The sequence below is a fragment of the Eublepharis macularius genome, chromosome 2 (assembly GCF_028583425.1).
Source record: "Eublepharis macularius isolate TG4126 chromosome 2, MPM_Emac_v1.0, whole genome shotgun sequence".
Taxonomy (NCBI): Eukaryota; Metazoa; Chordata; class Lepidosauria; order Squamata; family Eublepharidae; genus Eublepharis; species Eublepharis macularius.
This window is the reverse complement of record NC_072791.1, coordinates 82,289,782-82,304,555: the sequence shown is the minus strand read 5'-3', so window position 1 is coordinate 82,304,555 and position 14,774 is coordinate 82,289,782. Positions and strand designations below refer to the sequence as shown.

The 14,774-nt window shown below is 47.8% G+C and overlaps 1 protein-coding gene across 3 annotated transcripts in view; it reads left to right on the top strand.

The window, feature by feature from the left end:
- The window catches only part of PRDM11 (PR/SET domain 11), an 84,292-nt gene that overhangs the window by 28,976 nt on the left and 40,542 nt on the right, over positions 1-14,774 (top strand). For 2 of the 3 annotated variants that reach the window (XM_054970795.1, XM_054970793.1), the window contains exons 2-4: positions 2,267-2,382; positions 12,447-12,550; positions 13,894-14,156. In XM_054970795.1, the coding sequence (XP_054826770.1) occupies positions 2,270-2,382; positions 12,447-12,550; positions 13,894-14,156 (480 nt within the window). In that variant the 5' untranslated portion in view covers positions 2,267-2,269. Of the gene's footprint in view, positions 1-2,247; positions 2,383-12,446; positions 12,551-13,893; positions 14,157-14,774 lie in introns of all 3 variants that reach the window. The other variant, XM_054970794.1, reaches the window with a different exon arrangement.

Below are 14,774 nucleotides of genomic sequence, written 5' to 3'. Positions count from 1 at the left end.
TTTGCATCTTCAAACGACTTCTGTTTCATTTTTTTAAAATTCCACTCCAATTCTCTATTGTTCATTGCCGTCAGTTGTTCCTGCAAGATTTTCATATCCTGAAATATTTTCTTTTTTCCTGGTCTTTTTTTAAGTTGTATCTCTTTGGCTTTAATTTTTTCCATAATTTCAAGTCTCTTTTCTTCCCTACTCCTCCTAGCTCTTGCATTCAAATCCATTAGCGTTCCTCTAATAACAGCTTTATATGTGTCCCATACCTTGTTAGTTGGTACATCCTTATTCAAATTGCACTGTATAAAAATTTTGGTCTCTCTTCGTAACAACGCCATATTTTCTTCCATTTGCAGCAAGTCTTCATTTATCCTCCATCCTCCAACCTCTTTTCTTTTTATTTTTTCCAAATCTTCACATAACTGGATTGTGATCTGAGCCTACCTTGGGCATTATCTCCACTGGTTATGCATTGTTTTAATGATGTATTTGTGTGCTGGTTTAAATGGTTTTTAAAATGAGATTTTAATCTGTATGTTTTAATTTGTTAGTCACCTTGGTGACCCTGTTGGAGCAGAAAGGCGGGGTAAAAATCTTGTTAATAAATAAATAAAATACATTAGAAATAATTCATTGTAAAAGGATAACCAGCAAGAGGAGGGAGTGAAGTTCTGACAAGATTTTTTGGTGTCACTCATTCATGTAGGCCAATAAAGTGTGATGGAAAAAGCTTTATTTGCTTTATTTCTCCATCTTTAGTTAAGGCAGCCCCTATGCCAGGCTTTAGTTACTTGCATTGGCTGCCTCTGCAGGTGTTGACATACCAACATTATAAAGCTTGTCTCCAAGTGAGTTGTGCTTCATGGTCCATTGCCAATCTGCTGAAAATTTCATTGCATTATTTAAAACTGGACCTCTTGATAATGTAATAATATCTTGCATGTTGTACTCCAGTAGTTCATCTTTTTGATACTGTGTACCACACAGTCTCTTATCTTTCTCGTAGTTGGATTAATTGTGTTGCTAGTAAAATACAACTTTTGATTCCAAAGAAACCAAGTTCTGTTTACTAGATCTTTGGAGAGGGGGAACCTTGGCCTGGTGTCTGGACTAGATTTATTTTCTACAATTTCCAAGCTTCAGTAATCACTACAAATTCAAATGTAAATAGTAGTGTCCTGCTTAGTGAGAACAGAGTGGCCTTATCAGTTTGGTGAGAGCAGAAAGAAATCTGTGAATTTCCAAGAAGTGCAAGAGGAAAAGACTCATTAGAGTTCCAATTGCCCACTTATGGAGAGAGGAAAATCAAAAAGAGTCCAGTAGCACCTTTTAGACTAACCAATTTTATTGTAGCATAAGCTTTCGAGAATCAAGTTCTCTTCGTCAGATGTCTGATACAGAGACTGGTCAAATACAGAAGAGGAGGAGAGAGAAGAGGCAATTTGGGGGAGGAAGGGGGAGGGAGCAATCAAAACATTCATTTGCTAGTATGGAGAGAGGGCATCCACTGGTGAGCCTAGCCTCCTGTCCTTGCTTACCAGACCAATGAGAGAAGGGTTTGGGGCTGGAAATAACATCGTGCAATGTGTGACGTCATGTCCAGCCAAAAACCTGGATGTGATGCAAGTTTATCAAGCAGCATTCTGAGCATCCCCTCAAACTCCCAAGTTTTTGTGGACAGCCAGAACATCACCCAACATGCTTAAATCTCCTCCAGGATTTCAGCTGAGGATGATGTCATTTCTACCCATGGCTCCATACCTAAAGCTCCCTGGGATGCAACCAATGGTTGGCATCCCTACCTATCATGGTTCAGCATCATGCTAGCAAGTCCTCTTAATCCATTGCTGAATTTAGTAGCCAGAGGAGTTATAAGTTACCCTCCAATGTCTTGCCTTTTGAGCCTTGGAGCAGGGAGTGATGCTGAATCTGGGCATCAAAAAGTATGTGCATTTTAAATACCAGATAACATTGTGTTTTCTTGCTTCTCTCATCAGGTGGAGAATCAAGGAGTTTTTCTAAATGGCTCTTTGGGGAACTGTTTTGAAGTGACAGTTAATGGGGTGGATCCCATGAAGTATTTCTTTCTCACCTGTCCCCTGAAATTCTGCTTGGGAATGGGGACCCCCAGCATTGGGGGGGGGTCATTGGAGGACTACCACTGAAGGAGGGAATCAGCAAAAATGTCTTCCCCTCTGCTTGTAGAAATCCTCCATGGGATCTAAGCCAGTGTTCCCCAAACTATTTATTTTTCAGTTGCTTTGGTTCCTTGCAGAACATGAGTGAAAAACTGAATGACTGCTTGATCCAGAACCAAGCTTCCTTGGGGGAGATGGTTACCATCAAGACTGAGCCCTGCTCTCCAGGCCAGGAAGAATATGGGCAACTTTGGTAAGAAGACACACTAAGCTAGCAGATTTAAACCTTCTTTCCTGTTTCACAGTGAGTTGTCTGTCAAGGAACTTCTAGCATGTTGCCAGAGTATCCTTGGTCATATTCTAGGCTATGCTTTTGATTTATGCAAAGTACCAGATAATGCTGATGAGCCTGTCTGTCACTTTTCTGTACTAGTGTGTAGAGGTGTGCATTAAAAAGAAATCTAGGAAATCCAGATCCAGATTTCAGGGATCCCCAAAAAATCCAGGATTCCTGAAATCTGGAAAGCTTCTCTAATCTGTTTAAGACAGATCAAAGAATCCCAGATTTATTTGGCCATTATTGTGTATGAGGAAGACTATCTGGGGGCTACCTGTGGGGCTGGTTGATATTTTTTCAAGCAAACCATATTTGCAGGAAATCTACTCCCGATTGTCCTCAAAAGACCACCCAAGTTTCAGGAAGATTGGACCCCTGAAGAAGATGTCCCCAGGCACCATTGTTTCCTATGGGGGAATCATTTCCAAGCAGCTTCACAGGCAGAAACACACAGAGGCAAGGCTGCTAGTGGCCAAAGGTACATTCCCAAATGCAGGGCTTTTTTTTCTGGGAAAAGAGGTGGTGGAACTCAGTGGGTTGACCTTGGAGAAAATGGTCACATGGCTGGTGGCTCCACCCCCTGATCTCCAGACAGAGGGGAGTTTAGATTGCCCTCTGCGCCGCTTGGGGGCATGGAGGGCAATCTAAACTCCCCTCTGTCTGGAGATAGAATCATAGAATCATAGAGTTGGAAGGGGCCATACAGACCATCTAGTCCAACCCCCTGCCCAGTGCAGGATCAGCCTAAAGCATCTCTGACAAGTATTCATCCAGTCTCTTCTTGAAAACTGCCAGTGAAGGGGAGCTCACCACCTCCCTAGGCAGCTGATTCCACTTTTGAACTACTCTGACCGTGAAAAAGTTTTTCCTAATATCCAGCCGGTACCTTTGTGCATGTAATTTAAGCCCATTGCTTCGGGTCCTACCCTCTGCTGCCAACTAGAACAGCTCCTTGCCCTCCTCCAAATGACAGCCTTTCAAATATTTAAAGAGAGCAATCATGTCCCCCCTCAACCTCCTCTTCTCCAAACTAAACATTCCCAAGGCCCTCAGCCTTTCCTCGTAGGGCTCAGTCTCCAGACCCCTGATCATTCTTGTCGCTCTCCTCTGCACCCTCTCGATTTTGTCCACATCCTTTTTGAAGTGAGGCCTCCAGAACTGCACACAATACTCCAGGTGTGGCCTGACCAAGGCAGTATAGAGAGGGGCTATGACCTCCTACGATTTCGATACTATGGCCCCTTTGATACAACCCAGGATTGAATTAGCCTTTTTTGCCACTACGTCACACTGACTGCTCATATTCAGTTTACAGTCCACTCTTACCCCAAGATCCCTTTCACATATACTAATGCCCAGAAGTGTATCCCCCATCCAGTATTTGTGCTTCCCATTTTTGTGGCCCAGATGTACTACTGTGCACTTGTCTTTGTTGAATTGCATCCTATTCACAGCTGCCCACTTCTCCAGAGTATTCAGGTCTTGTTGAATTTTAATTCTATCTTCTTGGGTGTTTGCTACCCCTCCCAATTTGGTATCATCAGCAAATTTAATGAGCAGCACTTCCACTCCTTCATCCAGATCATTGATAAAAATATTGAAAAGTACCGGGCCCAAGACCGAGCCCTGCGGCACCCCACTGGACACCTCCCTCCAATCTGATGAAACGCCGTTGACCACCACTCTTTGAGTGCGGTCCTCCAACCAGTTCCCTATCCACCGAACTGTCCTATAGTCTACTCCACAGTCTTCCAGTTTGCCCATCAGAATGACATGGGGGACCTTATCAAAAGCTTTACTGAAATCCATATAAATCACGTCAACAGAGTTCCCCCGATCCAGTAAGCTGGTCACTCGATCAAAGAAGGAAACCAGGTTGGTCTGGCAAGATCTGTTAGGAACAAAACCATGCTGACTTCCCCGGATCACTGAGTGGTCCTTCAGATGCTTACCGATTGATCCCTTTAAAATCTGTTCTAATATCTTCCCAGCAACAAAAGTCAGACTGACCGGCCTGTAGTTTCCCGGGTCATCCTTCCTCCCTTTCTTAAAGATTGGGATAACATTCGCTCTTCTCCAATCTTGTGGCACATCCCCAGTCCTCCAGGAGGCCTTGAAGATGATGGACAGGGGTTCTGCAAGTTCTCTGGAAAGTTCTTTCAGCACTCTTGGGTGCACCCCATCCAGTCCAGGGGATTTGTATTCATCCAGTGCAGCCAGATGCCTCTCCACTACCTCTCTGTCAATGTCAATTAGCCACTCAGGTGTCCTGCCACATTTTCTACTATCTCTAGATGTGCCTGAGTTCTTCAGGGAGAAAACAGAGGCAAAAAAGTCATTAAGCCTGTCTGCTTTTTCTCTGTCCTGCATCAGAGTTTCTCCATCTATTCCCAACAGTGGTCCAATTGCCTCTTTTACCTTGCGTTTGCTTCTCACATATCTGTAGAAGTTTTTCTTATTGTAGCGAGCCCTCCTGGCCAGACTGAGCTCGTACTGAGCTTTGGCCTCTCTGATGGCTGATCTGCAGTGCCTAGTAACCCTCATATACTCCTCTTTAGAGGTCTGTCCTTTGCTCCATTTCCTGAACCTTTCCTTTTTCTCCCTTAGCTTATTCTGGAGCTCTCTGTACATCCACATCGGTTTCTTGGAGCCCTTACCATGTTTCCGTCTTGCTGGGATAGTGAGGGCTTGAGCTTGCAAAAGCTCGTGTTTGAGAATGGCCCACCCTTCACTCGCTCCTTTCCCTTCCAGCACACTCCCCCATGGAATGACTCTCATCAAGCCTCTGAGTTCATCGAAGTTGGCCCTACAAATATCTAACCTACGAGTCTGGCTATGAACTTCCTTGGCTCCCCACAGCAACTGGAATTCAAGAAGGACATGGTCACTTCCCCCTAAGGTCCCCACCACCTTCATCTCATCTACCAATTCTTCCCTGTTGGTTAATATCAAGTCTAGTATGGCCGAACCCCTTGTAGCTTCCTCCACCTTTTGAAAAAGGAAGTTATCGGCCAGGCAGGTCAGGAAATTGCGTGATTCATGATGCTTGGCTGAGCTTTTCTCCCAGCACACATCGGGGAAGTTGAAGTCACCCATAATTACAAGGTTCTGATGTCTGGATACTCTGCCAATCTGTTCAAAGAGGGCAGCATCCATTTCTTCTCGCTGGTCAGGTGGTCTGTAGCAGACTCCAACAATAATACCCTTTGTCCTTCCTCCTCTTATTTCTACCCATATACTTTCCACCGGGCTGTCCGCCCCATTCTTCATAACTTCTTGACAATCAAGCCCTCTCCTCACATACAACGCCACTCCACCTCCTCTTCTACACTTTCGGTTTTTCTTGAACAACTCATACCCATCCACTAGCACATTCTAGTCATGGGAATCATCCCACCAAGTCTCAGTAATTCCTACTATATCATAGCCCTCTGTTTGCAATAGAAGCTCAAGCTCTTCTTTCTTATTGCCCATACTTTGGGCATTGTTATATAGACACTTGTAGCCTTGTACCTTTGTTTGACCTTTCCTACCCAGGTGGGGGCAGATCAGATCAGATCAGGGGGCAGGGCCACCAGCCATGTGATCATTTTCAAGAGGTTCCAGAACTCCGTTTCACTGCATTTCAGCTGAAAAATTGCCCTGCCCAAATGTAAGAGGAAACCCAACAAAGCCAAACTGAAGCAAGGGACTGAATGGAATCTCACAGAACCAAAGGGGACCAACTACAGAATCATATCAAAACAAAATTCCACTCAGACCAAAATGAAGCAAGGAGAAGCAAAATGAATCAATGGAACCAACATCAAGATACATAATCATGTCAAAATAGAGAATTCCACTCAAACCAAATGGACACAAGGGACACTGTTGCAACTTAGCCCAACTGTACCAGTGTCACTTACTGAAACCAGGCAAGACAAGGAGAGCTCCTGCACAGATTGGTCACTTACTCCCCCCTCTCCTCCCCCTCCTCTCTTGGAAAAAAAGCAGGAGAAGCTCAAGATGAAGCCAGCCAGTGACTGAATTGTGTTCCCGTATTCATCTAGATTTACCCGGGGGTCTGGATCTGCGTTCCTGGATCAGATCTGGGAATCTCTGATTTGATTTGGGAAAACTAGATTTAGCCAGATTAGCAAAAATCCAGCTTTTCATCCGAATCCCAGATCCACATTGCACACCTCTACTTAAGTGTTTCTGGAGAATAATAATAACAGTAGATTGATCCATTACTGATCTCACCACAGATTATCTAATATGCTAATGGATTCCAGGTTTATTAGGAACACAGTTTGAAAACCCATTTAAAGTAAGTGCCTAGTGCTCCCCATAAAGGTTATAAGCTTTCACATAGGTTTGTACTATGGCATAACTGAGATCACAGGTGGACTTTGGGCTGTGTAACTGTTGGATTGCAGATGATGGCTGGATTCCAGATCCCATCTAAGGAATACTAGTACATCTTTACAACTTGGGTTAAGACTATAAGAGTAAAAGAACTATTATGATCTTGTTTAGTCATACAAGAATTTTAGAAAGCATGTACTTACAACTAGACATGGGCACGAACAGCATTACAAACAAAAAAACAACAAACAGGCTGCTCGGCTGCTTGCAAACGGGCCGTTCGTGAGGTGCCACTCCAGCCGAACAGGTGGTCGTAGCAAGCCTCGTTCGTTGCACTCGGCTGCTGTTCGGGAAACCAGACACTCAGGCGCCTTCAATCAGTTGCCTCGGCAACGGAGGGAGGGACTGCCTGAACTCTCTCTGCACTCCCTCTGTCACCCCGGACGCCCCAATCAAAGCCCAACTTAGCTGGATGGGCAGGTCTTCCTTCCAAGTGTAGAGCTGCAAATTGGTTACAATCGGTAACGTGGGAGCAGACACCGGAGGGAGGGAAGGGTGTGTGTTTTGTGGCCATGGGAACTTGAATCTCATCCCTGCAAACCCTGTTAGGCAGTTCTGACTGCCAACCACAGACCTCTTGCGTTTCTCAATGAGACCTCTGCTTATAAAAGGGCACTGTGCTCCCGGTTCTGGCTTTCACTCTCAGCAAGTAGTGGAGTGGAAGAGAGCTGGTGCTAGCCTTTTGGGAGAGAGACAGGGAGAGTCCATTGGAGCTGGGCTTTTTTCTGTGTGCGGTGGGTGGGATAGGGAGCTATCCCCTCTGGTTCCAGGGCTGTTGCCAGGCCCTGGGGCCAAGCTCAGTGGGCACCTCGGCTGAGGGTTCACCCTGATTATTACTGCCTGATCTGATCAGGTATCTGGGAGTGCTGGGCTAGGGCTCTAGCCTCAGCCTCTGGTTCCAGGGCTGCTGCCAGGCTCTGGGGCCAAGTTCAGTGGGCACCTCGGCTGAGGGCTCACCCTGACTATTACTATTATTAGTATCAGTGCCTGATCTGGTGGTCAGGCTTCTGGGTGTGCCAGGCTAGGACTCTAGCCCCCTCCTCCGGTTCAAGGGCTGCTGCCAGGCTCTGGGGCAAACTCTGTGGGCACCTCGGCTGAGGGCTAACATTATTACCAGTGCCTGATCCGGTCAGGCTTCTGGGAGTGCTGGGCTAGGGCTCTAGCCTCAGCCTCTGGTTCCAGGGCTGCTGCCAGGCCCTAGGGCCAAGCTAAGTGGGCACCTCGGCTTAGGGCTCACCCTGACTAGTATTATTACCAGTATCAGTGCCTTATCTGGTCAGGCTTCTGGGTGTGGTGGGCTAGGGCTCTAGCCCCAGCCTATGTTTCCAGGGCTGTTGCCAGGCTCTGGGGCCAAGCTCTGTGGGCACCTCGGCTGAGGGCTCACAGTGTTCTCTCCTTTTCATTTCTCCTTAATTCTAGTTTGGTGGCACAATGAGTCTTCATGTTGTGGTGGCCACCATGGGTGGTCGTGGGGTGAAGTGCAAAGGCAGTCCTGCTGGTTTACTTGTGGAAAGCAGTACTGGGTGTGGCTTGGGAACAGCAGAGAGTACTCCCGCTCCCCCAGATTCAACTGTGGGGGCTGTGGAGGTGACCAAAGAGGTATTTCTGCTGGGGGGAGAGGATCTCTCTCAACATTTTGAGGAGGAGGCGGGTGACGGATCCCTGGAGGAATGTTTTGTGTTTTATGAAACATCCCTCCTGCCCCCATCCCAAACTCTCGGTGGTGTCCCTTCCTGCAGTCCACCCCTCACTCTGTTGTTTGTGGCCAGTTCTGCAGCGCAGCCTGTAACTGTTCGTCCTCCTTCCCCTGAGACAGTTGGTGGTTCACGTTTCAACACCTCCGTATGGAGGCACTTTCGGGCCCTTCTTAATGACCCCCGTGTGGTGCGGTGCCATGCCTGTGATGTCCTGGCGCACAGGGACAAAACCCCGAAGCACCTGTCGTCGATGGCCGTGACTAGGCACCTGAAGATGCACCATCTGAGCCTGTGGTCTCCGTCCGCACCCAGCAAAACATTCATTGAGGGGAGAAAGGGGGCAACCAGCTCTTTTGAGCAGGGATCAGTGGGAGAGTCACCGGAATCCACCTCAAGCAAGAATCCTTGCCCTGAGGGTGACGCTGGTGGGAGCGGAGTGCTCAGGCAGGCCGCGCTCGTGGAGATTGTTCCCTCGGGGTCTGGGACAGCGCAGCTTAGAACGGTGAGGTTGAGGGCTCAAGAGGCGGGCCTTCTCATCTTGGCAGAGACAATTGCCCTACATGGCTTGCCCCTATCCATCATGGAGTGTATGGGCTTCCGCAAACTACTAAAACATCTTGCCTCTTGGTTCTCCATGCCGTCGCTGCACACCCTTGCCCGTTGAGTCCGGTGGGTATCTTGAATGAGGGCTGGCATGTTTGGGTTAGGTTTAGGCAGGCCTACTCCCACTGCTAACAGGCTTCTGAGGCCTTGCTAGGCCTTCCTGGCACATCCAGAGCATCATGACACCTCCTTTCTGCGAAGGCAGGAAAGTGGGTGATGCTGGCGGCAGCCTCCTTTGGGCACTTGTGCAACATCTCAGGAGCTGTTGCACATGTATTTGAGCTGCACGGTGGCCCGATCCATTGCAACCGCTGTGCCCTCTGAGCAGAGGGGAATGGGTCCCTCAACTTCTGTCCTTTCCCCCTTGACAGTTTCATGGTCCCTGTTTCTCCCTCTCCCTCTGTGGAACCACACTGACCCTCAGGGGACTTCTCTTATCTGTCCTGTCCATCCCGTCCTTTCTGCGAATGCAGGAACCTGTTTGGTTTGTGCCGGTGCTGCCTGAGCAACAAGGCCAGCTCAGCTGCTGTTGTGCATATGGTAGTGCAACACAGTGCCCCCTGTCCATGGCACTGGGTCTCTCCTCTGACCAGGGGGAATTGGTCTCGCCATGGCCCACGACTCACATCCTTTCCGTGAAGGCAGGATGGTGGGTCATCTTGGAGGCAGCCTCTGCTTCGACACTGGAGGGGTGTCCAGTGCTCCATGCATGTCCACCTGGTGTGCTTTGCCCGGACTGTACACCATGCGAGGTGCGGACAACACTATTGGCCCCGATGCCATTAAGTACCCCATCTGGTGAATGTGCATTGGTGTCCGACCCTCCAGGTAGTGTGTTCGTGTGTACGCGGCCTCCACAGGTGCCAACTTGTCTTGCTGGAGGATTTTCTTAGCAGACTGTGACTGGGTCATTTTGGTCTTCGGTGGCCAACAACATCACCTTTCCGCAAATTCAGGAACATGTTTGGTTTGTGCTGGTGCTGCCTGAGCAACAGGGCCAGCTCAGCTGCTGTTGTGCATATGGTTTTCTTAGCAGACTGTGGCTGGGTCATTTTGGTCTTCGGTGGCCAACGACATCACCCACCTTCTATACCTTCCGGAAGGTACCCTCTGGGAGGCCTGGTGAGCAGGCACATGGGGGGTGCTGCCAGCAAGCAGCTAGACCCCCTGCCCCCGAGAGGGGAAGTGGCCTGCTATCGCCTTCCTGGGTCCGCCAGGCCCGGCAGCCGCAGTCCTCAACCACCTTGCTGCATAAGCAGATAATTTGTTGGCTTCTGACCTGGAGGCCTGGCGAGCGGGCACATGGGGGGTGCTGCCGGTGAGCGGCCAGACCCCCCACCCCTGAGAGGGGAAGCAGCCCACCACCGCCTCTCCAAGCCTGCAAGGCTCAGTGGCCACAGTCATCAACCACCTTGCTGCATGAACAGATAACTTGTCAGCCTCCAATCCGGAGGCCTGGTGGGCGGGCACATGGGGGGTGCCACCAGCAAGTGGCCAGACCCCCCGCCTCCCCCAGCCTGCTAGGCCTGGCGGCCACAGGCATCACCCCCCTTGCTGCATGAGCGGATAAGTGTCAACCCACCTGGAGGCCTGGCGGGCAGGCACATGGGAGGTGCCGCCGGCCAGCAGCCAAACCCCCCACCCCTAAGATGGGAGGTGGCCCACTACTGCCTCCCCGAGCCTGCCAGGCCCGGCGACCACAGGCCTCTCCCACTTTTCTGCATGAGCAGATAAGTGTCTGTCCACCTGGAGGCCTGGCGTGCGGGCACATGGGAGATGCCACCGGCAAGCAGCCAGACCCCCCCATCCCCGAGAGGGGAGGCAGCCCACCACTACCTCCCCGAGCCCGCGAGGCCCGGCGGCCGCAGTCATCAACCACCTTGCTGCATGAGTGGATAAGTGTCCTCCAGCCTGGAGGCCTGGCGAGCGGGCACATGGGGGGTGCCACTGGCCTGCAACCAGACCCCCTGCCTATGAGAGGGGAGGCGGCCCGCTTTCACTTCCACCGCACAGGCCAAAATGAACTGGAGAGGGTGGCTCCATTTGTATTGAATGGGAGTTTCCTGGGGTGTCCAATTTGGGAATGTATAACTCTGAGATCCATACTGCAATCTTGACCAATCTTGGGTGCGGGCTGGAGGAGAGTCTGCTGCACATTCCCTGTGAATATGGGCTCTCTAAGTGCTAATGGGGCTGCTCTGGCGCCAACAAACACCAAACACTGAACATGTTCATTAACGGGACATGTTCAGTTCCGTTCATCTGTTCGTGTTCATCGTCAGGAACGAACACCGAACAGCCTGTTCGGGTTTTTTTTCCTGTTTGTGCCCTTGTCTACTTACAACAAGTTTTTAAATGCAGCAATGAAAGTTCTAAAAACTTCTGCTTTAAGAACCCAATGTATTCTTTCTCAAAAACTCAGTGCATTCCAACTATGTTTGCTATGGTCAGAATTAGGAGTTTGCAAGAAAAAAAAATCAGGTTTCCTGTTTCGGAATTTACGAATTTGGGGGTTTAAATGCCCATTTCCGTACCGCTGCACAGCAGCACGGAAAGGGACATTTCAGCTCCTTGACCAGAAGCTTCCCAAAGCTATAGAAATCGCTTCGGGAATCTTTGATTTGGGGTTTCCGAAACAGTCCCAGTACACTGGGGCCATTTTGGGAATCCCAAATCTTTACAAATCAGGTCCGATTCGGGTATTTTTCCCAAATCGGAAACCCGAATCACACACCCCTAGTCTGAACTCTGGACCATGACTGTCTTCTCTCCAGTTCAATTAAAGAGGATAACATATTTTCTTTCAGAGTAGAATAATCTTTACACAGGAAATATGGTGGGATGTGTAAAAGGCAGGAGAGTAGAGATGTTTAGTTTATCTGTAAAAGAGGAGAGTTTAATTAGGAAAATGGTCATTTTAAGTGGTCAGTTGAATGTCTGCCCACAGTCAAGTAGTAATGGCTTTCTGGTTAACAATGTAGCAAAATTCTCTCTGGCCATTCAGAGTAGACTGCAAGCACCTCCAATAGAGGAACACCCAGACTCAATCCAGTGACATGGCTCACAGTTGTTCATACCCTCTTATCAAAGTTGTGACTCATGTGATGATAATGATATGATGTGATGGTTCAGTTGCCTGAAGAGTTCTAAATTATTTCAAAAGTAAGCCAAGATATAACACTAAATTTAAAGACAGTGAGAGAAAAGCCATATAATTTGAAAAATAAGCTTGTTTTTTAAGTAATTGTCTATCCTTCCCTTCTTTCTCTTCAGCTCAGGAAAGGTTGAGTCCCAGTCCGTGGACATGGAGCCTAAAAAAATGAAAGGAAAGCAGGATTTGATAATGTCCAAGAGCTTTCAGCAAGTGGATTTCTGGTGTAAGTGTCTCATTACTGAATGTAATACTGATCTATTTGAAATGGTTTCCTTTCAGTCTTTAGAAAGGAGAAAACAGTTGGAACTAAGGTTGTTTGGGGCTGAGAAATTTCATTTTTCTAAATTCACCTTTTTTAGATATAGCCATTGATCCTTATTCTCTTTTTTCTCTTTCAAAAGCAGGATTTTGCTTTCATTTTTCCTTCATCTCACTTTAAAGAGAAATCAAGGTGCTCTTTTGTAATTTTAGCCCTTGCAGTTGTTTTATGTTATATATTCAGGGTGGTGCTCTAGTAGGAGAATAGGAAGACTTGGGAAGTCATTGCCTGCCTCTGAGCATATAGAGTGAAATTCTGAAATTTTGCAGAACCTCCCTTCCTGCTCCTCTTCAAATTTCTCTTTGATCAGAAAGGAATTGGTTAGAAACAGTCCAAATTCCTAAAAAGAGGGTTATTGGATTTCAGTGAGAAACTGCGCAAAAAAAGAATTAAGAGAATTTCTCTTACCAACCCTAATTGGAACTCTATTGCTGTCACCTGGTGGGGCAAACAAGTTTCCCTCTTTTTAAGTATTAGAGTGGAACTGCAGGCAATTTTTGGCATATGAAAATACATGTTTTGAACAAAGAATTGATTCACAGCATTGGCTACAATGGTGAATCTAGAGTGCAGAGACTCCAGAATAAAGATTTATTGGAACAATTAAAAAAGACACATGTTGTGTCTTGATATGGATTTAAATATCTGAAAAAAACCTGTCTGTTTTGCTCCCTGGTTTGTATGGTGCATTTGTCTTTTAATTTAAAGCATATAACGGAGGAATATTTTCCATATTCCTTCCTATACATGCTAACTGACATCAGCAGAAATATGCACTAATTTTTCCAGAAAATAAAGCTGGCCTGGGTTACCTAACTAATCTGAGGGGTAGAATGATTGGTACCAGGTTTTGCTTTCTGGCAGTGGTTTAATTAGCTGACATTTGATTCTCTTTAGTTCTGTGATTCATTTTATGAATCCTACTTTTATTCTATAAACTACTCTTTGCATTTCTATATTTATGCTAACACTGACTTGACATCCCTTTGCCAGCTTTTTGGGGGCTGCATCGCTATTTCTTTGTCAGATCCTGAGGCTGGAAATCCACTTTCATAAAACTCTACAATACCTGAGCACAGACCTTGCCTACTAGTTTGATGGGAAATTCATTTTAGTCAAAAGAACAAGTGTTAATCTAATAGCCCTCTCCTCCAATTGCCTGTCTTCTAGTGGACATCTGTTTCATTATTAAATTCCTCAGATTAATTCCTGATTTGGTTTGGTATTGTTGCCTCTTCTTCCTTCAGTCTGCGAGTCCTGCCAGGAATATTTTGTAGATGAATGTCCAAACCATGGTCCACCCGTGTTTGTGTCAGATGCTCCAGTACCTATTGGCATCCCTGACAGAGCTGCAATGACCGTCCCACATGGCATGGAGGTGGTGAAAGAACCCAATGGGGAACGGGATGTGCGCTGTGTGAATGAGGTTATCCCCAAAGGTCATATCTTTGGACCATATGAAGGAAAACTCTCCAGTCAGGACAAATCAGCAGGATTCTTCTCTTGGCTGGTAAGTATCTTAACTGTGAAACTCAGTGTGGCGCCTCTGCAGACTTGGGGGTCCACTTCCTGTTTCTCCTGCCAAGGGCTTCCCCAGGCCTCAGAGAGTGTTGGCTGGGGTTCCATTACCTAAGGCCCTAACAGCTTCCTCAGAGGCTTGCTGCCACCCTTGCTCCCTATCTCTGGCCTTTGGTCAGCACCTCCTGTCTCCTTCCTCCCTGGCCTGACCTCACAGCCCTCCTTATATTCCCCCGCCCCACCCTCCTATCCCAGTCCCAATATGTGAGCCAATCCCAGGGCTAGGAGCTGGAGCACCGCCCAAGTGAAGCTCCACCCCCTGCTCAATTCACCTCTACCCATCTGATTTGGTGGGTGCGGCTAGGAGCAGTTAGGACACACTCCCTGCCAGTCACATGCAGGCCTTGTGCTGGAGTCACGAGGCAGCCTTGTGATCAAGCAACATGGCTTCCTTGTACTGGAACTGTGTCCCCGCTAGCTGGCCCAGCAGTGCCATTTCTTCTTTGCTGCTAGTGGCTTTCTCGTCCCAGGCAGCCCTCGGTTGGATGTTGCTGTTCCGTGCTCATCAGCTGCCTTGCCTAATGTCTGGATGTGAGCCAGGGGTCTCATG